Raw genomic sequence first — 24773 nt, forward strand, 5'->3', positions numbered from 1 at the left:
AGATGTCAATTTTTGTTAAAGTACATCTCGGACTGTGTGAAATATTGGTACATTGAGGAATGCTATGTAAGGTGCTTTATTAGGGTTAAGGGTTTTAGTTGGGTATGCAAAACTTGAGAGGAGGCGCATTGTGTGTTTGTGATACAACTCCGCCTATAAGTTGTTTTAGTACCTGTGGTGAGTGTGAAGTGAGCTAGCCCCTATTTCATGAACAGAAATAGGATTGTCGTTTTGCATTGAAGGGGGGGGGGGGCAGGAGGGAGGCAGGCAGTATAGAATGACTTAATTGACAGCTCGTTGTGGTGGCGTATTTGTGGGGTTTCACTATTTTTTGTGTGTGCTTTGGGGGTTATTTCTGAGGAGGGCCTCTTCGGGGAGTTGCAGGTAAAGCCACTTGTGTGGGCTATGTCTCTGGGAGTACTGTGCTGGTATTAAGTACCCCATGCCGCGGCATTGTTATTTTACCTTTTTGGCGGGGGTTGATATTAATGTTGTTTGGAAGAAATAAGTATTGGTATGAGGCTAACCCTTTATGTGGGTCTTTGTTAGGGTGAACTGCAGAGCTTTGATGACATTGTGGTGGTTGGGCACTATCTGCGAATATACATTTTTCGGGGCAGTATCAGTCATATGTATAGGGTGACCAGATGACCCTCACCAGAGCACAGCTTTTCCAGTTTTGACTTGCCACACCAGTGCATTCTGGGAGCTGTAGTCTAGGTTAATTTTATTTCAACCAATTGGTCGAACACTCTAGCTAGTAATGTAAAAGCAAAACCCAGGTCTGGAAAAGTAATTCTCCCCGTAACTTGCAGGCATCTTGTCGCCTTAATTATGTAGCACCAACGGGCAGTGTCTCAGAAAGGAAGAACACTTCCTTGGTGTATTTGAGAGATGCAGTTCTTTTGAAGAAGTGTCTGCAAAGCGCTATGCTTCTGTTGGGATCTGTGTGAGGTGTAGCTATTTTGAAAAATGTTAACTCAAGCTCCATAGGGGCATTGTCGGTGTGAAGTGCAGTTGTTTAGGCAGGAATGGGTGTGGAGACTATACATGTGTATGTATGCAATGGTGCCAACATGGGGTGTGCATCTTTGAAGCCACTTCTCTTGGGCTAGCAACTGGAGAATTATCTCTTTGGGATCAAACTAATTGTCTTGTCATTGAAGGACGAAAAGGAGCAATGAAATCAGCACAGACAAACTTTAAAGTTGAATAAAGTTCATGTTATTATTGAGACAAGAAAAAACTAATAAAAATTCCCCACCCCTTTAGTTTTTAAACTAATAAAATGCTCAATGAAAAACTATTACATCATACCATTACCATCTACTATGCAATAACCTAGCCTGTATTTGACTCTCGGCTATCTCTCTAATCACTCTTCCTAGTTTAATTGGGTTCTATGCCCTGTCCACTTTGCATTGGCATATTGGTCTCCTCTTAGGCCAACCAGACACCTTCTTCACACTGATCTTTTAGTCCCTTCTCAAACTTACCGGTATCAGGCCAGCACTGCCATATCTCAGTGATTCCAGGTTATATTATGTCTGACCCAGACCCTCGAGACAAATTAAGAGGTAGAAAGTTCACTTGACTGGTTACCCCACCCCCTTTTTCATAAAACTAGAAGCAACTGTATTGGTCTATCTCCACCTTTTGATCATCTCTCATCAATCCCCAGCAAGTCTTAATTGATGTGATTTATTGCTTCCGGACCTGCCTCTTTAGCAGATTACGTTTCACCTAAATGTATCTGTTTGCCCTGGGCATTTGTGTCCTAGCTTTAGCAACACCAGAAAGAGCTGGGGCTACCTCATAACCCCCTCCCCCCCATCTACAGTACTTTTTTACTCTCACCACATCACCTTTTTATTAAGTGACCTCAAAACACAGTTTCTTCTCTAGAATGGGCAAGGCCCCTGAACTACGTAAATATGACATTGAGATCGTCCTCCATTTTCTTGCCCCCCTACTCCTAGCTGAATGTAACTCCCAAGTCTGTCAGAACTCCATCCCACCAATCCCATGAACTCCATTCTGTCCATCCTTATTGTTTGCCTTTTGGTCTCTGCCTCTGTTCTAAAGAGGTGTGCATTAGAAGACATGTAGCCCTGCCACTTCTGTGTTCAATGACTTGCAGAGTACACCTAAAACCTACCATTTATCAGTCCCCAGCTTTCCTTGTTTCAGTTTTCCTGTACCTGGCCTTTACTTCTGCACTGAGACCTCCCTCTCTTTCTTTTCCACAGACTCTAAAGAGGACATTTCTCTGTGAGTTTCTGTCCAAGTAGATAGATGGAATCAGTCATGGCTTTGGTGCTTAATGAGTTGCTTCATTAATATTGTTCTAGACAATGTGGCTTAGCGAGGCTGATCCTACTAGCTCTTGAATTTGACACAATCGTCCACTGTATCATCAATGAAAGGTTTGCTGATCTGGATCTCTCTAGAACCACATCAATCTGATTTAGATTTTATTTTCCGGCCATTTTTAGTTTTTTTCCTTCATTTCATTGTAGTTGCCAGGTCATCTGCTGTGGCGCCTCCCAAGATGTTTCTCTCCCCTCCCCCCATGGGTTTCTTTGTTTGACCTCTTTGTCTTATTAGATTTTGTATTTATTTATTTAATACTTGTGCTCAATCATGTTGGAGGATGGTGATGAAGTAAAACATTTTGCCCCCGCCCCCGATAACATTTCATGCTCCTCCCTTTGGTGATAATGCGCATGGGCATCGACTCCATCCCCAGATAGTTTTTTTCCGCCATCTGGTTTGGATGTGTATTGCTGCGCTCCGGTTCGGTATTGTTCTCGAACCTCTTCGACGCACAATCCTTTACCCTCTACTGTATTGTCTTTGATCGCGTTTTCCCATTCGTCGCATATCGTCCAAACTGTGAAACCTTTAATCGGGTACCTCGAGGCGGGCCGTCCGGCCTACCCGTGCCGACCATGCTAGCAGTCGATGGAACGGACTCGGTTCAAGCTATGTCCCGGGTGTCGTGCTAAATTCACATGCACCGACCTGCACGAGGTCTGCAACCTGTGCCTATCCCCGGAACAAGAAGAATCTTCCTGCGAAGCGTGTCGATCATTCCGTTCAAAGAAGACCAGCCGTGATCATCGGGCTCTACTGCACGAGATGCAACATGGCAGCGGCTCCGTACCGCACAAGCCGAAAAAGAAGAACTGGTCTCCGTGTCTGAAGCCGACTCCGACATGGAAGAAGACCTGAACGTCACTCCGGCTCAACGGACCATGAATATAGACCCCCATATTCCCACTCACGCTAAGGGAAAGGCTCCGGTATCCCTCTCGCCCTCGATCGCCTGTCGACACCGTGAAAAAGTTTCAGATGCCCCACCCTCCGGCCCTATGAAACACAAACACAAGCCTTCTGGCTCGGGCCCCAGCCGATAACAGTCCGGTGCCGATCCAACACCTTCGGCACCGAAACAGAAGGACAAACATGGGACTCCTCCCACGTCGTCCGTACCGAGAACGTCTTCGACACCGAAAGCCTTGGAGCCGAAACCCTCTAAGCCAAAAGAGTCAGAATCAAAGTCGTCCAAGCCGAAATCCTCAGAGCCGAAAGGCTCCACACCGAAAAGCTCGGAGCCGACAACCTCCGTACCGAAAAGTTCGGAGCCGAAACATATCGCCCCAAAGGCTACACAGCCTAAAGCGACTAAATCTAAAGAACTAGATCCCAAACATTCGGCACCCAAAGACTCTGAAGGAAAATCTTTAATGCGGAAATCTACCCCAAAGGGACCAGCGACTCCTTCCAAAGAACAACCATCGGAAGACCCACCTTTGGACCCAAAAGAGAAAGAACTCCGTATCGATTCCAACACTGCCCATCTTATGGCTACTCTTCCCAAAAAACGGAAGTTAGACCTCCCGAAAGAGGCCCCTACACCTCCCGAAAGAGGCCCCTACACCTCTAAAGCAAAAAAGAGACATGGGTACCAACCGTTCTCCTCCTTACATACCTCCACCTCCGCCTCCTCCTCCCATCCAAAACATCACACCAGCAAATTCACCTCGTCCAATGTCACCTGACTCACAGGATGACGATTTCGATGTTGGGGATGGGATTGGGGATGATAGTCATCATATCCCGCAAGACCCAGACATACCACAAGACACTGACCCTTGGGATGATTACGATAAGGATCCAGATATACCAAATGACCCTGATCTATATGACCTTCCCCACCTGATGACAACATTGGCTTTGTGCAACTCATCAACAGGGCAACCCAATATCATGGGGTGGAACTACATAGTGACCCTCTAGAAGATGATTTCCTTGTAGAAACGTTCACGCATTCACAGAGAGCTATTAACACCTTACCCATGCTAAAAGGCATGTTAAAACATACTAACGAGGTATTCAAGGATCCAGTTAGAGCCCGAATACTAACACCTTGGGTAGATTAAAAATACAAGGCCGCTCCTTCAGACCCTGTATACATAAAAGGTCAGTTATCAATAGACTCTCTTCTTGTGTCTAATGTCCGAAAGTGAGCTAACTCTCAAACAACTGGGGACACTCCTCCTTCTGATAAGGAATCAAAACTTTTCGATGCCTTGGGCAAAAGGGTAGCTTCCTAAGCCGCCAACTCCTGGCGTATTGCCAATGCTCACGCTCTATTGGCACGTTACGACAGGGCACATTATGACGAACTAGAAAAAAATCTACAACATTTACCAGCAGAACATAAGGCTAAAGGAAACAAACTCATTCAGGAAGGGAAGCTCATCACCATAAAATGCGCTCTCGATGCTGCAGACACAGCTTGGCGTGCTATTAACACTAGCATACTCCTGCATATACACGCATGGCTTCGAATCTCTGGATTCGAACAAGAAGTACAATCCTCCATACTCAATCAGCATTTCGATAAGGACACTCTTTTCGGGCCAGCAGTGGATACTTCATTAGAAAAAATGAAGAAAGATACTGACACTGCAAAATCCATGGGACCCCTACAATTACCATCTAGCAGGGGCTCCTTTCGTCGCTCCTTCTACAGGGGTGGCTCAAAAACAATTTTGTGAGAAAATAGCTATTTTAGAGGAGGTTACAGAGGAAACAAAAACCAGGGCAGAGGAAGGGGCAACTCCACCTGCACTTTCCCTGCCAGCAAACAGTGACTTCCCCCCGTTACCCCTGACCATTCCACTCCTGTCGGGGGCCGTCTCTCACAGTTCCTACGTGTCTGGAAGTCAGTCACCTCAGACAAGTGGGTAATACAAATTATCCAAAATGTTTTTTGCCTGAAACTTACCAGCACTCCACCAACCATCCTTCCAAAACAGCGAGCAATGTCACCAGAACATCTCACCCTGTTAAAACAAGAGGTCCTCTCTCTGTTACACAAACATGCAATAGAACCAGTTCTCTTACACCACCAAAGGACAGGAGTGTACTCCCTATACTTTTTAATTCCCAAAAAGGACGGCTCTCTCAGGCCAATACCAGACCTCAGACAGCTAAACCTTTACATTCAATCAGACCACTTCCACAGGGTCACCCTACAACAAGTGCTCCCATTGCTTCAGCAAGGAGACTTTCTTTCCACTCTAGATTTAAAGGACACCTACTTTCATATTCCCATCTACCCAGCTCACAGGAAATATCTCAGGTTCGTGGTGTATGGACAACACTACTAATTCAAAGTCATTCCATTCGGGGTCACTACAGCACCAAGAGTATTCACCAAATGCCTAGCAGTAGTAGCAGCTCATTTAAGAAGACAACACATTCACGTCTTTTCTTACTTAGACGACTGGCTAATAAAAGCCAAGTCGCAACACAGCTGCCTACACCACATTCACAAAACGCTTTAACTTCTTCATGACTTGGGATTCACTGTAAACCTCGCCAAGTCTCATCTGCAACCCTCCAACATAAAAGAGTATCTAGGAGCTACAATAGACACCCGCAAAGCTCTAGCATACCCCAGCCCAGACAGAATACGCAACATGCAAACACTGATATCACCACGATTTCAAACGCAACACTCACTACCAGCACGAGTGTTTATGCAGTTAATCCGAATGATGGCATTGTGCATTCTAATTGTTCCTTACGCAAGACTCCAAATGCGTCCTCTACAGGAATGCTTAGCACGTCAGTGGAACCAGGCTCAAGGTCAGTTAACCGATCTGGTGTTATTGGATGGCCGCACCCATCGCTCTCTGCAGTGGTGGAACACAGAAAACTTTTCCAAAGGGCGGCCATTCCTGGACCCGGTTCCACAGATAGTACTCACAGCAGATGCATCCCTCATTGGTTGGGGAGCTCATCTTCAACAATATACCATTCAAGGCATATGGACACTTCACAAAAGCAACTCCACATAAACCATCTGGAGCTGCTAGCAATTTTTCTGGCATTGAAAGCTTTTCAACTACACATAGTAGGCAAGGCTGTCCTAGTCCGTACAGACACTACGACAGCAATGTTCTACATACAAAAACAAGGGGGGACACACTTTCTACAGCTCAAAACATATGGAGATGGGCCATACCTCAAAAGATATATCTCCTTGCAGAACATCTCCCAGGAGTAAACAATCAGATTGCAGATCTGCTCAGTCGTCAAAGACAGCAGATCCACGAATGGGAATTACATCCTCAAGTACTTCTCCCATTCTTCCAGCTATGGGGCTACCCAGAAATAGATCTGTTCGCCACCCACCTCAACACAAAATGCCCAAACTTTGCGTCCAGGTATCCACACCCACTGTCCAAAGGCAATGCGCTATGGATTAATTGGTCAGGGAAATGTGCTTACGCTTTTCCACCTCTCCCGCTAATTCCATTAGTGGTTCGAAAACTCAAACAGCATTTCCCTTACAATAATTCTAGTTGCTCCCACATGGGCTCGACAGCCATGGTACACAACCATGTTAGAACTATCAGTAGATCCTCATCAAAAGTTACACTTCTCCCCCAAGCTTCTCACTTAGAACCATGGAGAGATAAGACACCCAGATCCCAGTCAACTCAACCTTGCGATCTGGCACCTGAAATCATAGAGTTTGGCTACCTTAATCTCCCGCCAGACTGCATGGACATCATTAAAGAGGCTAGACGCCCTACCACAAGCTATGCAGTGAAATGGAAACGATTTGTAATTTATTGTAGTAATATTAAAATCAATCTGTTAGATGCTTCTACTCAAAACATAATTTCTCTTACATTTACAACATGCTAACTTAGCATATGCATCTATACGATTACATCTTGCCGCAATAGCGGCTTACCTACAAAATAGACAACACTTGTCTTTGTTTCGGGTAGCCGCTATCACAGCTTTTATGGAAGGACTCAAAAGAATCATTCCTCCTAGGCTTCCACCTTCTTCCTTGTGGACTCTTAACTATGGGGCATATGCATCAACATTAGCATTTGCGATTCCTTATTAGCGAAAAATAAGGAATCGCTAATAAGGAATAGCAAAAGGCTATGCATGTAGGAATCGCTATTCAAATAGCGATTCCTTAACATTCCTTATTACCGAATCGGTAATACCGAATCGGTAATAAGGAATACCTACCCATTCATTCCTAAGGGCTTGGAGGCCCATAGGAATGAATGTAAAGCCATTCTGTATTAGCGATTCGGTATTACCGAATCGCTAATAGCTGGAGCACTTTCAAGGGTGCCAGGGTGTCAAAAGGACACCCTGTTGCACCCCTGAAAATGATATGTGCACATATGTTGCACACACACATGCTCTAAGGGCATGTGTGTGCGCAACATGACACTTTGAAAAATGCACAAAAGTGCATTTTTCAAAGTTTTTGCAAATTACCATGCAGTTCATCTTCATGGTAATTTGCTCCCCTTATTAGCGAAATCGCTAATTTTTTAACTTTGATGCATTGCATTTAAGGAATCTCACTTTGGGATTCCTTAAATGCAATCGCTATTTAAGGAATCGGTATTTAAGGAATCCCTATTTAAAGAATCGCTATTTAAGGATTCCTTAAATACCGATTTCTGCTTTTGGGTTGATGCATTGGGATTGGGTATTTTTTACTTAATACCGGGAGCTAATAAGGAATCGGTATTTTACCGACTGGATTTTGGCTTGATGCATAAGGGTGATAGTCCTTACAAGACTCATGGGGCTGCCATTTAAGCCTTTGCACAAATGCGAACTACAGTTTCTCACTTGGAAAGTGGCCCTTCCTTATAGCCATCACATCTCTTAGAAGAGTTGCTGAGCTCCACGCACTAACAATACAAGAACCATTTTTACAAATTCACAACAATAAAGTGATTCTTAGGACTAACCCAACATTTTTACCCAAAGAAGTTTTGGCCTTTCAACTCAACCAGTCTGTTGACTTACCTGTGTTTTTCCTCAATCAGACTCAGTTGCAGAACGTGCTCTTCACACATTAGATGTAAAAAGAGCGATCTTTTATTATATTGAAAGAACCAAATCTTTTAGGAAAACTAAACAACTCTTCGTTGCCTTTTCCCCACCACTCAAAGGCAATCCCATTTCAAAAGCAGGTATTGCACGTTGGATAGTTAAGTGCATCCAAATATGCTACCTCAAGGCTAAACGCACCTTAACAATTCCACCTAGAGTGCACTCTACACGCAAACTAGGGGCTTCTATGGCATTTTTAGGGAACATACCCTTAGATGACATCTGTAAAGCTGCAACATGTTCTACACCCCACACATTCACAAAACACTATTGTGTAGATATTTTAACAAAACAACAAGCTAGTGTGGGCCAGGCAGTTTTAAGAACACTATTTTAAACCACTACAACAGATTCGATAACTGCTATAAAGTCTATGCTAATGCATATGACATACAGCTCATATGCCTCGAACAGAAAATGCTACTTACCCGGTGTGCATCTGTTATAGGCATATAAAGCTGTAGCTTCATATGCACCCACCCACCTCCCCGGGTACCTTTATCTGTTGCAGTATTATCTTACTTAGATACACTATACATGGACATCTCTTTCTACTCTTATTACCTCCATCATCAACCCTCACGGCAAAACAATTTGGGGATGGAGTCAATGCCCATGCACACTATCACCAAAGGGAGGAGTCACCTACCTCGTGACTACAAAGACTTCTCCGAAGAAAAACAAAGTGCAAACATCCGGGCCCAACACCAGCTGCCGATCTATGCTAACGCATATGAATCTTCAGCTTTATATGCCAAGAACAGATGCATACTGGGTAAGTAGCACTTTCCTTTTCTTATGTTGGCAGCTGTACCAACTAAGACACAACCGTCCCGATGAAGGCCACTTTAATAACTCATACGATGTTGATTTTCATCATATGTTACTAGAATGTTAACACCATCTCCATTAATACGAATAAATAATGCTGCATATGTTGAGTCAAGGCTGTCCTATATTAGTGATTATATTAGTTGCTAGAGACATACACTAAGTACATGACATTGTCATTGTGTGCTTTTCCTGTCAGTACTAATGTGGTTAGGGACATGATGTGCTATTCTTTCTTAGTGCAAACATTTTTAACGCTGGAAGCATACTGCATGTTTACTGCTGCAAAGCTCTGTCAGGAGAGAACCCCATAACATATAACTTAATGACTTACAGTTTAAGAAACATTAAAGGAAATACTTGACTCTGTTAACAACTCTATTGTTTCTTTGCAGGACTACATTCAGGAGATGCCATTTCGCAATAGAACAAGCAGTCCATCTTGGAAAATTGGGTATGATGTTGGGTGCATAAAAAAAGGGTAGTAGAATCAAAAATGTACTTTTGTAACAAGGCCAATTACCTTTTCTTCCTGAGATTCATCTCTAAGGTTGCATGAAGAATTCTATCTGGGTATAGCAAGAAAATCTGTTTTCACCAAAATCCATTTCTATACTGGAGTCAAATTGGACCTTAATATTTTGATGGGGAAAGTATCACTGAATTGTATTAATCCCTCAAGCTCTTTTTTTGATTCCAGAAATTAAGACAGGGCTTCTTTTTGGTGGACTATAAACTGACTCATCTAATTAAATGCTTGAGTTTTTCTGGAGACTCATCTGCTAGCTTCCTGTGTACCTGTCAAATCCAGAGCAGCTTCATGTTAGTTTAGATGTCTAAGAAGTTGTAGTAGTTTGTTCAATCACTTTCTCAAGCAGCTGTTATGGCTGGTTGATAATCTCCAAAGAAGGACCGTCAATGTATATATACTAAAAGGACACTGTGCAGTCATAGTACACTCAGATAGATGTGTTGCATATGCTGCTTTCTCCAGTAGGTGAGTGCTTCTCATTGTATTGTTGTTGCTCCGCTTTCTAATTGTCAATTTTGCACAATCTCTCCTTTGACTCCCCTACCACTTCAGTTTTTCAGTGTGTGTTCCCTGCTGAACATGCACAGGTGCTGGAGAGTTAGCAGGGACTGAGGACTGGTGTTACCACTGCTGATGGGCAGGCTTAGCTCCAACCAGGATAAAATGCTCCTGCTCGACAATGTCCACACAAAGTTCATATGCCTATATCTGTGTGTTTACTTGTATACCCTGTCTTTTCCCTATCCCTCAACATCCTCTTAATTCCTCCCTTGTCTTTGCTTCTTCTCTCAGACAGATTGAGAGCATGCAATCAGGAGTACAGTAGTAGTCTCAAAGTCACCTGAGCAGGAGCTTATTTCACTTCCCAAGTGAGGAAAAGCAAAGTTAGATCTTTCTTCCCTTCCTATGTGACTGTGACATTCATGAGTAGGCTGTCAGTCTTGTGACTGTTGTTGGCTACTTCCCAGATAATGAGAGCCTCAGGGGAAGAAGGGAGGACATTTTTGAGACAGATGCACATTGACAAAGACAAATGTAGCAAAAGGTAAATGTAAATCGAGGAACTAATATCTGCAAATACATACATATAGAGGGGCTGGGTAGATTGTTGCAGATCCAGAGTTGGAAAGAGAAAAGGGATAAAGAGAACTAGACAGTGTTGCAAAGAAATTTAGGTGCTCAGGTTGAAAGAGATGTGATGAAAAAGGGAGAGGCATGACAAAGCAAATGTTCAGTGATGCAGGTATACATAGTTGAGTTGAAACTGATACAAACAGATGGAGAGAGTGCATATAGAGATGGAGAAGGACAGATGAGGAGAAAGAGTTAGCTGGCACTAGTGATAGCAGTATCGGCCGTTGGTTTGGCAGAGAATTATAGCTCCTGTTTCTTGCTAGGCCAATGGCCTGGTTAGTGTTTGGTAGCCATTGCAATGGATTGCTGGTGAGGAAGAGTAGTGGTAATGCTCCCCTGAGGAGCTATTGAGGGGGACAGATCTGTGCCTGCTGTGGAAATAATCTCACAGGAGGTAGAAGCGGCCGTTCGAGCCTCTGGTGCAGTGGAGCAAGTGCAAGGAATGTGCTGTTTTCCCCCCCTACTGCAAGAGAAAGTTGCCTTATTGATGTGGCAGCCTAAATATGAGAAAGTGGGGACGCTGGGTCCAATAGAGGACTACTAAAGAGACTACCCATATCATCTAATATAATCTGAGAGCTGAGTTATCTTGTGAAAAGCTGTTAAATCTGTGAAAATACACCCTAGTAGTGGTAAGGCAAATAAAAAGAAGGGAGCAGGAGAGGAGGTTTTCAAACTAAGGGCCCGATTCAGATTTCGGACGGATGGGTTCCGAACGACGGTCGGAGCCCTTCCGCCTTCATCATAACGTGCCGGACGGATTCCTTTCTGACCGAGCCATTCCGATGGGCTTGGTCGGAAAGGAATCCGACTCGCTGCCCGCCTCTTTACGACTGAGGAAGTAAGATGGCAGTTTTCCACGTCCTTTTCGTGCCGGTGTTTCCGGCATGAAAAGGCAGTCGTAAACTGTCTTTGGGGGGCCCCTCTGTTGATCCCTGCACCCGGTGGCAGGCACCTTGAGGTGCCGTCCACAGGGTGCAGGGATGAACTGCTCCACTCCATTTCACAATGCGGGCGTGCAATCCGTTCGGAATGCATGCTCCCATTGTGAAACATACCAGCGGTCGCATTGTACTTGCAGGGCCGTAACCGACGACAGTAGGTCGGTCGGTCACGGTTCCTGACCGATGTTGGACAGACTCAGGTCCATCCGACATCGGAATCGGACCCTAAGTAGGCACAAGGATTTGCCTCTGCAAGATGCCTGAGACACTTGAGACAAGCAGAAGCACCTCTCACAGCTGACAAAAATATCATATTGAAATTCATTAAAGATTTTAATATAGTAATCAAGGCAAGAACAGAAGACAATGGTTGCTGCTGTAGAAGGTGAATTGTAAAGTCTTATTGGCAGACTAGTGAGTTTTGTGCTGGTGCTGCAAATATCTGAAGCACTTGGAGTTCTGGAGAGGAACTGGGTGGGTGTTGTCTCCTCTCCTCCCTTGTAAAGCTTGTAGAGCTTAGGAAGTATGTAAAGAGCACTGTGGCACTGCAGGAGTCTAGGTTTGAGGGCCTTGTCTAATATTCAGACAGGTGCCAGAACCAGAGTTGAGCACTACAGGGATAGAATGAGTGATTCAGGAACTACTGGAGTAGATGAGGACAGTTAGAGCCCCCTGAATGGCAAGTCTACTGAATCCAAATAAAGGGTCCTCGACCTGGCAGGGCCCACTGCAGGAGGATGATGCCAGTTTTATACGCTCATGAGCTGAGGGAAAAAATCTGATTTTCTTTTTTTGTTGTTGTAGAGTTACTTGTAGGTTGATGTTTCCCGACTGAAATCCTGACACTCTCAAGAACATGCTCTTGTTGATAACGAAGGAACTGTGTGCTTTGGGGCTATAGTCCACTGTCCTGCTAAACTTTGTTTTGGTAAACGTTACATATTTAGTCAGAAAAAGGAAACTATTTTAAGTTCTAAAGATTTGGGTATGTGATTGATCACATTGATTGTGGGTTGTTGGTGAGCGGTCGTTCCTGCTCTTCATCTGAGGTCGCTAGGTATCTGGGATAGAGAGAACTTCGTGAATGCCTTTCTTCTACAGTTTGGATCGGACTGCAGTACTTCTCTCCTTGTTTGATTATTATTTGTGAAAGCATTGTATAGGTAAAGTTAGTGTTCGAGGCATATGAGCTGCAGATCACACACTTAGGATAAGATCGCCATCTGGTGTTGGGCTCGGATGCTTGCAGGTTGTTGTTGTCTTCGGAAGAAGTCTTTTGGTCACGAGATAGGTGACTCCTCCCTTGGACTGCAGTGCGCATGGGCATCCACTCCATCCTCAGATTGTTTTTTTCCGCCATTGGGTTCGGATGAAACTTTTCCACTCCGGTAGAAAACTTCTAAACCAAGCTTTTGGAAGCGAAAAACCTTTATAATTTTCATTGATACACCTTTACTCAACATCGAATTCATCAGGCCGGTTCCGGACGTCAACGCAGGCGATTAAACCTATTCGCGCCGTGAGCCCTGCGGCTCATGGAAAGGACGCCGTTTAAAAAATGCCCCCAATGTGGAGCAAAATTCCCGCACAGTGACCATCACAAGGTCTGCAACCTGTGCCTGTCGCCGGAACACGACGAGTCCAGCTGTCCAGCCTGCGCCGCATTCCGATCCAAGAAGACCATTCGGGATCGGAGAGCTCGACGCCATATCATGGCACACAGACCAGCTCCGGAACCAGAGGACATCTTTGATGAGGGCCCCGATGTCCCGGAAGAAGATTCCGAGGAACTTCACATTATATCAGAAGCAGACGACTCCGACGACCCCATTACTCCGGGGCAACGCGTGAGTACCGATGCCTCTACCCCAACCCCTCCAAAAAAGGCATTGGTCAAGACTTTGCCAGCTGGCCCCAGTCGCGACCGAAAACAACCTTCAGAAGCCCCGCCTTCGGGCTCGGCTCCGAAGAAATACAAGCCTTCAGGTGACTCGGGCCCGAGCAAACATATTATTGTACCCCCAGCACCTTCGGCACCGAAGACACAAGACCTCTCGGCACCGAAGCTGGCTCCGGCACCTTTGGCACCGAAACCATCGAGGCCCGTAGACAAGCCGGCATTGAAAGCTCCCAAGCTTAAAGACTCCATTTCGGCACCGAAACCTTCATCGGCACCGATACCTTCATCGGCACCGAAACCTTCATCGGCACCGAAACCCTCATCGGTACCGACACAACCGGCTAAGGTCTATACTACACCTCCTAAAGACTCTACCGATCATCCAAAACATAGATCGGAACCGAAAAAATCGGCGCCAAAGTCTGTTCCTGAAGACCAAGAACTTTTCCACCCAGATCCAACGCAAAAAAGGATCTATATTAATCCAAAAACTGGACATGTCACTGCTGTGCCATGTAAGAAAAGGAAGCTATGTTCAACACCTTCTCCAGCTCCTGTAAAGAAGAAGGACTCAGCCACTTCACCCATTCCTCCTTCCTCTCCTGTACGACCTCTTACCCCACCCCCCTGCCTCCACCACCATTACCTCCACCATCTCCTTCACATACACCACCCCCACAGGATGATGATGATGACCTTAGGGGGGGGGGGGGAGATCCGGATGATCTTAATGATCCTAATGATCCTTTCACAAATCCGGATATTGTACCATTGGACGACTGGGCTTACCCTCTGCCTGATGTACCTGATCCTACTACATACCCTTCCAAACCCTCACCTCCAGATGACCACCTCGGGTTTGGACAACTAGTACACAGAGCAGCACTTTAACATGGCGTCACCATTTACTCAGAGGCACCCGAGGATGACTTCCTTTTAGACACTTTTGAGCAGTCTCTGAAATCAGTTCAAATTTTACCTATGATTAAAGGGGTCATAAAACACGCCACAGAAGTTTTTAAGGACCCTGTACGGGCCAGGGTACTTAACCCTCAAATTGAGAACAAATATAGAGCTGCCCCAGAAGATCCTTCTTATATTAAAGGACAGCTCCCTCTGGATTCTTTGGTGGTTTCCAACGCAAGGAAGCGGGCTAACTCCCAAACAACAGGAGATACACCGCGCCCAGAGAAAGAATCCAAACTATTAGAAGCCTCGGGCAAAAGAGTAGCAGCACAAGCAGCTAACCATTAGCGTATTGCCGACACACAAGCCCTATTGGCACGCTATGATAGGGCTCACTATGATCAGTTAGAAGAACTCATACAACACCTACCAGACCAACACAAGACCCAGGCAAATGACCTTATACAAGAGGGAAAGCTCATCTCAAATGCCTCAATTAAATGTGCACTTGACGCCGCAGACACAGCCTCTAGAGCAATCAATACAAGTGTACTTCTTAGACGCCATGCATGGCTACGTATTTCAGGCTTTAAGCCAGAAGTACAAAGTACCATACTTAGCCAACCATTTAACCAAGAGCAACTGTTTGGACCAGCAGTAGATACTGCACTTGAAAAAATGAAGAAAGACACCGAGACTGCTAAGTCCATGGGAGCATTGCAGTCTCCACAGCCACGTGGCTCCTTTCGACGCTCCTTCTATAGAGGAGCATCCAAAAATATTGGAGCAGTCACCTCCTCCACGTTCAAAACCTCTACACAAACATCCCCCAATAGAGGATATTTTAGAGGAGGATATAGGGGAAACAACACCAAGGGACGCGGTCGAGGCAATACCAACACTCGTACCTCCCCCGCCACTAAACAGTGACTTTCCTCCACTCCCCCCAGACCATTCCACTCCAGTCGGGGGAAGACTCAAACAGTTCCTACCTGTCTGGAATCCATTACAACAGACAAGTGGGTAAGACAAATTACCCAGTATGGTTACTGCCTGGAACTCACAAATACACCCCCACATATACCACCCAAACAGCGTCCCATATCGCCAGACCATCTTACACTCCTCAAGCAAGAGGTTCTCTCCTTGCTTCAAAAACACACAATAGAGCCAGTTCCCTTCCAACATCAGGGCACAGGGGTATACTCTCTATACTTCCTAATCCACAAGAAGGATGAGACGTTAAGACCCATACTCGACATCGGACTCCTAAATCGGTACATACACTCAGATCATTTTCATATGATCACTCTTCAACAAGTGCTTCCACTATTACAGAAAGGCGATTTCCTTGCCACACTAGATCTCAAGGATGCCTATTTTCACATTCCCATGCATCCTGCTCACAGGAAATATCTAAGATTCCTGGTAGACGGGCAGCACTATCAGTTTACTGTCCTCCCGTTCAGAGTGACAACTGCGCCCAGAGTATTCACCAAATGCCTAGCAGTAGTAGCAGCGCATCTCAGGAGACAACAAATTCATGTCTTCCCATATCTCGACGATTGGCTCATAAAAGCCAATTCATTCAATGCGTTCTACACACTCACCAAACTATTCAACTTTTACAGAAACTTGGGATTCACCATCAACTATCCCAAATCTCAACTACAACCCTCCCACATACATCAATATCTGGGAGCCATCATAAATACCTCCAAGGCCATAGCTTATCCCAGCCCAGCCAGGATAGCCAATATACAAGCTCTCATCTTAAAATTTCAATCCCAACACTCTCTCCCAGCAAAAGTGTTCATGCAACTCATAGGCATGATGGCGTCATGCATCTTCATTGTGCCTTATGCACAACTTCAAATGCGTCCCTTGCAAGAATGTCTAGCACGTCAGTGGAACCAGGCTCACGGACAACTTACGGATCTGGTGTTAGTGGACAGTCGCTCACATCGCTCACTAAAATGGTGGAACACCATAAACCTGTCCAAAGGGCGGCCGTTCTTAGAGCCTCTTCCACAGATAGTGCTGACAACCGACGCATCTCTCACAGGGTGGGGAGCCCATCTCCTAGGACACACCACTCAGGGCAAATGGACCACTCAACAAAAAGTGCTCCATATTAATTACCTGGAACTACTGGCAGTGTTCCTAGCATTGATATCATTCCAATTACATCTAAAGAACAAAACTGTCCTCATCCGGATGGACAACATGACAGCCATGTATTACATACAGAAACAAGGAGGCACATATTCTCTCCAACTGTCCCAGCTCGCACAGAACATTTGGAGATGGGCAATTCCCCAGAACATCTACCTGCTAGCAGAACACCTTCCAGGAGTTCACAATCAGATTTCCGATTTGTTGAGTCGACAAACCCAACAGATCCACGAATGGGAATTACACCCACAAGTCCTACTCCCATTCTTCCAAAAATGGGGCCAACCAGACATAGACCTGTTCGCCACACACGAAAACGCAAAATGCCCAACCTTCGCCGCCAGGTTTCCCCACCCACAGTCGAAGGGCAATGCAATATGGATGAACTGGTCAGGCAGATTTGCGTACGCTTTTCCGCCTCTCCCACTCATTCCATTCGTGGTACGCAAACTCAGGCAACAGTCTCTCAAGCTGATACCAGTAGCTCCCACATGGGCACGTCAACCCTGGTTCACAACACTACTGGAACTCTCTCTAGTTCCACACCAAAGACTGCGCCTCTCCCCGTCCTTATTAACCCAGAACCATGGAGAAATCAGACACCCCGATCCACATCAACTGAACCTAGCGACCTGGCTCCTGAAGTCCTAGAGTTCGGTTACCTCAACCTACCACCAGACTGCATGAATATTATAAAGGAGGCCAGACGGCCTACTACTAGAGCCTGCTACGCTGCAAAATGGAAAAGATTTGCCATTTACTGCACTAAAAATGATATACGCCCACTGGATGCATCCATCCAGAACATCATTTGCTACTTACTACACTTGCAAAGATGTAATTTAGCGTACTCATCCATACGTCTCCACCTAGCAGCATTAGCAGCCTACATACAAAATCGACAACACTTGTCACTATTTAAAGTGCCTGCGATCAAAGCCTTCATGGAAGGTCTTAAAAGGATTATTCCTCCCAGATTACCACCCTCTCCAGTGTGGAATCTAAATATTGTTCTCACTAGGCTGATGGGTCCCCCATTTGAACCTCTGCATAAATGCGAACTACAATTCCTTACATGGAAAGTGGCTTTCCTTATTGCGATCACATCCCTTCGAAGGGTAAGTGAAATCCAGGCTTTAACCATACAAGAACCATTCCTACAACTACATCATAACAAAGTGGTTCTTAGAACAAATCCAAAATTCCTGCCAAAAGTCATTTCTCCATTCCATCTTAACCAATCAGTCGAGCTACCAGTGTTCTTCCCAAATCCGGACTCGGTAGCTGTAAGAGCTCTTCATTCCTTAGATTGGGACCACGCCCCTGTTTCCCGTTTGGAGCTTCCCTGGATCGGATCGTTGTTTGCCGAGTGTTCCCACGAGTTGGTGGAATCCTTTCTGGCGGATTTACTCAGCGTGAATATGCAGAATCGTGAGTGCGCTGCATATTGACTTGAATCTTGTACTTCCTCTGCTCTGAAGAACTTCATTACGTGCTGGTGGGGAGCGTTTCCTCAACTGGCGCCGTGAAGCTTTATTGGGACATTTTTTGTTACATTGACTCTGCCATTAGCGCTGGCTTCGCGCTGAATTATCTTTGAATCTGTAGTGCGAAGAAGCGCTGTAGAGGACTCTTGCCTGTTCTGTTTATGCCGGGAGCGCTGATTTTGGCGCGCTATGCAAATTGCCATTTAATCCCTCAGCGCAGGGACGCGCTGTTCCTCTCTCGGAGTTCCTCACAGCTGACTAGCAGTGTTAGGGATCCTGGTGGTTGCGTTCTGCGTTCCTGGGCACCCACTCACCTCCGTGCCTGCATTTTGTTGTTCTGCTGTCCTGCTGCTCTCCGTCCCCCGCTGCCGCCATTACCAGCTGCGGCCGCTGTGCGGGGACGGACTTCACCTCCCAACATCCTATGCGCCAGGGGAGCAGCTGACGCCGCTTACGCTCCAGGAGGCGCTCAGAAAGAACGGTGCGTCCTCCGCGTCGCGGGACGCGCGCGGGCAGCGCCGGGCTGAGCCCCGGCAGAGGGCGGGCCGTCTGTGGCCGTCCGTGGCAAACCGAGGCAGGGCTTGGCCCAGTCTTCAACGTCCTCGACCTAATTCTAAGGTACTGTGTGTTTTCACGTTTGTTGCAGTGTTACACCCTGCCTAATAGTTGCTCCTTGTATTGGGTACTAGTATCCCACATCAGTGGTGTGTGATTCTGTGGACTCTTACTGTTGGGTATAGCCATTCATACTGTCAATTATGCCAAAATCAACCCCCCTCCGCAAACCAGCTACGCTGGGAGGATCAGTCAGAGGCACCCTGGACACTTTCATCACAAGAGCAGCTTCTGTTCTGGAAAAGGAGATCGCTATAGTTGAACGACGCCTATCGGCCGAGCATTTACATTCTAAAAGATCTTCACTCGGCCCCATTCAGCTAGCTGTTTCACCGGCGCTGGCTATACCTACTTCCAGCCAGACTGCCTGCCCTCTGTCTCCGCTAGCTCATGTAAATAAGACAGTGTCACACTCTTTCTCACAATTAACACTGCCTGCTTCTAATCCTGTTGAAAACCACTCTATGGATTCCACGTCATCGATCCTACAAGCTGCTGGATCCCCTTCCACTACTACTGATGCTAGCTCGCAAAGGATGGGAAGGAAAAGTCATACTACAGGTCCGCCCCCTTTAAAGAAAAGGAAGAAAGGAGGGAAAAAACTCTCCAAAACGAACTGTCCGGGCATTGCTAATTATAATTCGGCGGAGAACACTGCAAACTGTTCTCCGCCAGTTGTCGAACAAACAACAGCCTCGGACCCTCCTAACTTTGTCTTTCCACATGACGACATTATGTGCCGACTTGAGACATTAGTAAAATCACTTCTTCTTCCTCTAATAGAAAGGATGAAGGGGGTGTCGAATCAACTTAGGGTAATTGAGCAGTTGGTTTTGAAAAATGTTGTCCAACCTAAAGATACACTGCCTCAGGTCTTGGTACCATTAAATGGTACTTCTCCCTCTAACTTACTCCCAGCGTTGGATGACAGGCACAGTTGTGCAGAGTATCCCAAAGTTAAAACCTTACACACTCTACCAAAGGTAACTAACCCTATACCTAACCGAAAGTTAATTGATGTTCCTTCCCCTTCCAATAGCTCCCACCCGCCCGCAAACAATCTATCTTCTGGCACCCCTCTGAACAAAACACATGGTGCGAGTTTTGATCACATACACTTACCACCTGAAGCAGCTCCCTATGTAGTTCTGATGACAGGTGTCCCCGTACTAGAGGCAGGAAGGAAAGAGGGTTACTCTGACCTTAAAAATAAGGTCCTACATTGGTTGGGTAAGAACAGACCTTTACCTTACAGTATAAATAGCGAACTACTGAATGTTCGCAGGCTTGGTTGGGTGGGCCCACGGCCTAAGGACATCGAAGGCGACGTAATTGTTGTCAACTTTAGAGACCACAGAGCAACCAAACATATAGTCAATTACTTTCAACCCCAATACCAGAGCGCCATTAGCACCTTCGATTTAACTTATTTTTATCCACAAAGTTTAATTAGGAACCCAACACACTCCAACACTCTTTCTTGGTTAAAGACAGGCCCTCCTGTGTTTAACATACCAACTTTTCTCCTCACTTAGAGGATTAGAGGATGTGGATTGACTTATTCCAGAAGCACATCACCAGCACCCCCCCTGTGGCTTATCAGATGTACAACCAGCCAGGGATTACTGTGCTTTAACTCTGCCCAATGCTGGACTAGTTAGTGGAGGGGGCAACTCTGGTACTATCCAAATACTCTCATGGAACATTGCAGGCCTTAAGAAACATTTGGCTAATACGGTCTGGATTGACTTCGTTAACCAATATGAAATTTGTATGTTCCAGGAGACCTGGAGCTTGGACCCTCTTTACATGTCCGGTTATTCCACTTTCTACATACCGGCAGTGCACCAGGGTGTGGGTCGGCCTTCTGGTGGCCTACATATCTGGATCAAGATTACACTTAACCTGGACATCAAAGTCCATAATGCCAAGTCAGCAGACATCCTCCACTTATCTTTTAAACGGCCTTGGAATGGCTCTAGAATTGATCTTTTTAATGTATATGCGAGGGGAGGCCCCTCTAACAAAAATTCTGCTACTATCTCTACTTTGGAGGATGCCCTGTCAGGTATTCCTCCTCTCTCTAATATAATTCTGGGTGGCGATCTGAACTGTACATACGAACCACTAAGAGACGCAGACCTTCTGGGCCCTAATGAGGATGATACCAAAAACTGTATTCCGCCCTTAAATTTGAGTCCCATCAAAAGATGGACAACAAGAGCTCTATAGATTACTGGCCTTACCCTGGAATACAATCTCCGAGCATTAAACAGAAGAACCCCCTCTGATCCCCATGGGTCTATGACATTTAACAGACTAAATGGGCCGTCGCGCATTGATTATTTCATTGTTGACGTGAAATTCTGGGCCAGTGTGGTTGATATGAAGGTAGTTCAGACGCTAGATAGTGACCACAATCCCCTTTGTGTAATTTTAAAATGGCATATAAGGCCAGAAGTTTTAAATTCGAACTTATCCTCAAAAGCAGTAATTCCCACAAACTGCAATAGAAAGTTGAAATGGCACAAAGTATCATGTCACGTTGATATCTTAGATTCCATAAACAGCCAAGTGGCAACTAAGGCTGCCGAATTTGCTCTCCTTATTAGTACGAAGGTAGAGACACACGGTACAGACTTCAACAATATTTATAAAACCTTTATTGAGGATGTAGGTTCCCATTTCAAAATAAAACCAAAGGCTGGCATAAAGTTTCCAACCAAGAGAGGCAATCCATGGTATACTACCGAATGCAGAACCCGAAGAAAGGCGATCTCTCTTGCCCTCCGCAAAAGAGATTCTGTAGCAGCTAGGTTGGCTAGACAAGCCTACAAAAAATCTATAGTAGAGGCTAAACGGACCTGGGAGGAGGATCATTGGCAAGCGCTAAAGAACGCAGCCTTTTTAAAAGATTCCAGTACCTTCTGGACTCTAATAACTCAACTAACCAGAAGAGACTCTGACCCACTTCCCAACCATATAACCAAGCAGCAGTGGTCTGTGCACTTCTCCAAACTATATTGTAATGAGGTAGAGCTTGACCGCCCTGTGAGTGCCAACTCTGTCCACAACTATACTGCGCTGCAGCCTGAGCCGGCAGATTTTTTTACCCTCACGGAGGTCCAGACCGCTATTAAAAGCATAGCACCTGGGAAGGCAGCAGGTCCGGATGGCCTCCCAGGAGATCTGATCCTTCATAACCCCCTAGTATGGGCAAATCTTATCTTTAACATGATGAACCTCTTGTTATGTGGCCACACAGTCCCAGACTCCTGGAAGGGTGCTGAGGTGGTCACTATCTATAAGAAGGGGGCGAGAGAGGACCCTGCCAACTATAGACCGATAAGTCTAATTGATGTCATCCAAAAGGTGGTTGGCAGGGTCCTTAACTCAGGCTTGGGGACTTGGCTGGAAGAGGGAAACATCCTAACTCACCTACAAGCTGGCTTTAGGAAGAAAGTAGGTACCATGGACCAAGTGTTTAGATTCGTAGCCACTTATTGGAAGACTGTTCTGATTGGTGGGGGATCTTTATACTTGGCCTTCATTGACCTCAAAACCGCATTCGACCTTGTTCCTCGGGTTAAATTGTGGCAGGTCTTACATGAAATGGGGCTACCACGATATCTTCTGGAGTTTATTAAAAGGTTGCATGATGGTACATACGCAAGAATTAGATGGGGATCCGAAGGTCAATTGACTGATCGAATTCCTGTCCAGAGGGGGGTCCGCCAGGGATGTGTGATGGCTCCGACCCTGTTCTCCCTCTTTATTAATGGGGTGGCAGACCATTTGAGGGAGGTCTCAGCGGATGCACCATCCCTGGCGGGGGAAAAAACTCCTACCCTCCTCTTTGCAGATGACACGCTCCTCATGTCCAAAACTCCTATGAGCCTCCAGAAACTGCTTGATAGGTTTGGTGCCTTTTGCGATAATCGTGGTCTTACTGTTAACACCACTAAGACCAAATTGATGGTACTGACTGGAAATAAAAAACATAAAATCAATATCGCACTAAACGGCACCCCGCTCGAGGAGGTTGATGCATTTGACTACTTAGGGGTCAGGATTAATTCCAAAATGAAATGGGACTCCCACATCACTAAGATGTCTTTAAATTTTAAAAGAGTAACAGGAGCAATCTCTAAAGACCACCGTCTATCCTCTACTAAACCTATTAGCCCGGCGCTAGTAGTATACGAGGGTAAGGCATTGTCTGCCGCTTCTTATGGCTCTGAATTATGGGGGTTTGAAAGAGTCATTAGTTTAGTCACAGCAGAACATACATTTTTGAGAGAGCTTGTGGGCCTTCCACTTTCCACCCCTCTTAAACCTTTATTTTACGATTTGGGACGCCATTCTATTAAAGATATCCTTGGGCTTCGCCCTCTACTATTTTGGGTTCGTCTTAGAAGGACCCCGGAACTTAGTAATTACGCCGCGGTCCTTGGCGAACTCATTGCGTTAAACGGTGTTGGTGTAATATCATGGTTAAAAAACCTAAGGGACCTGGTACTCAGCTTGGGGCTAGAAGAAGAATGGCTCTCGCAGAAGCCTCCGCAAAAAGACATCATCAAGAAATTATACTGGGCAAATATAGATGCAGCGGTCTTGAAAAACCCCAAGCTGGGCCCCCTAACTGATACATTTCTGATTTGCAAGCCAACACCAAAGTGGGAACCATTTTTTGACTTTATCTCCTCACCAAGGGATAGAGTTTTGTTTTTTAAAATGAGGCTAGGTACTTTACCACTGAACGCTTTCACAATAGGCTGGAAAAACCATAAAACCCACCACACAACTTGTCCGGGATGCTCTAACCCTACTGAATCATTGGGCCACTTCCTGTTCGCCTGCAAAGCATATAAGACGCCCAGAAAATGTTGGCTGAGCCCAGTTTGTAGAAGTCTGGGAACTAGGCTGTGGCCCTACGTATCCTAACAACGGATACCACATCCTTATTGGTAATTTGTGGGGTGGCTAAATATCTTGGGAAAACATGGCAAATACGAACTAAGCTTATCGAACTAAGTAGCTCTGGGTTGTAATTCTATGCAATTTTCCACTAAATTAAATACCCTCCCTACATTTGATGTGCTCTCCCTTGCTGTGCCTTAGGATGTCTGTTTTTATTTGAGCCCTTTATGTTTCTATTTTTTATGTATTTTTAGCTTTTTTAAGAAAACTATGCATATTTCTATGTCTTTTTATTAATTTTATGGTTCTATGTACGTTGTATTGTATTTACTTTTATGATACATTGTTATCGAATAAAGTATTCAATCAATCAATCAATCATTCCTTAGAAGTTAAAAGAGCCCTGCTGTATTACATTGACAGAACCAAATCTTTCCGCAAAACCAAACAATTGTTTGTTGATTTCTCTCCACCACATAAAGGCAACCCCATTTCCAAATCAGGGATAGCCAGGTGGATAGTTAAATGTATCCAAATATGTTATCAAAAAGCTAAACGCACTCTTAACAGTTCCCCCTAGAGCGCACTCCACACGCAAAATAGGGGCTTCCATGGCATTCTTAGGAAACATTCCCTTAGAAGATATTTGTAAGGCAGCCACACGGTCTACAACACACACCTTCACTAAACATTACTGTGTTGATGTGCAAGCCAAACAACAAGCTTCTGTGGGTCAGGCTGTCCTTAAAACTTTATTCCAAACTGCTGCAACCGATACAGGTGACCACCGCTAGGGGAGACACTGCTGTATAGTCTTTCCTAAGTGTGTGATCTGCAGCTCATATGCCTCAAACGGAATATGCTACTTA

The 24773-nt window shown here is 45.4% G+C and overlaps 1 protein-coding gene across 2 annotated transcripts in view; it reads left to right on the plus strand.

The window, feature by feature from the left end:
• The window catches only part of MOV10L1 (Mov10 like RNA helicase 1), a 772466-nt gene that overhangs the window by 249520 nt on the left and 498173 nt on the right, over window positions 1-24773 (plus strand). For both annotated transcript variants that reach the window (XM_085650694.1, XM_085650695.1), the window contains exon 13: window positions 9687-9745. In XM_085650694.1, the coding sequence (XP_085506820.1) occupies window positions 9687-9745 (59 nt within the window). The remainder of the gene's footprint in view (window positions 1-9686; window positions 9746-24773) is intronic.

This window comes from Triturus cristatus, chromosome 4_1 (genome assembly GCF_964204655.1).
Source record: "Triturus cristatus chromosome 4_1, aTriCri1.1, whole genome shotgun sequence".
NCBI lineage: Eukaryota > Metazoa > Chordata > Amphibia > Caudata > Salamandridae > Triturus > Triturus cristatus.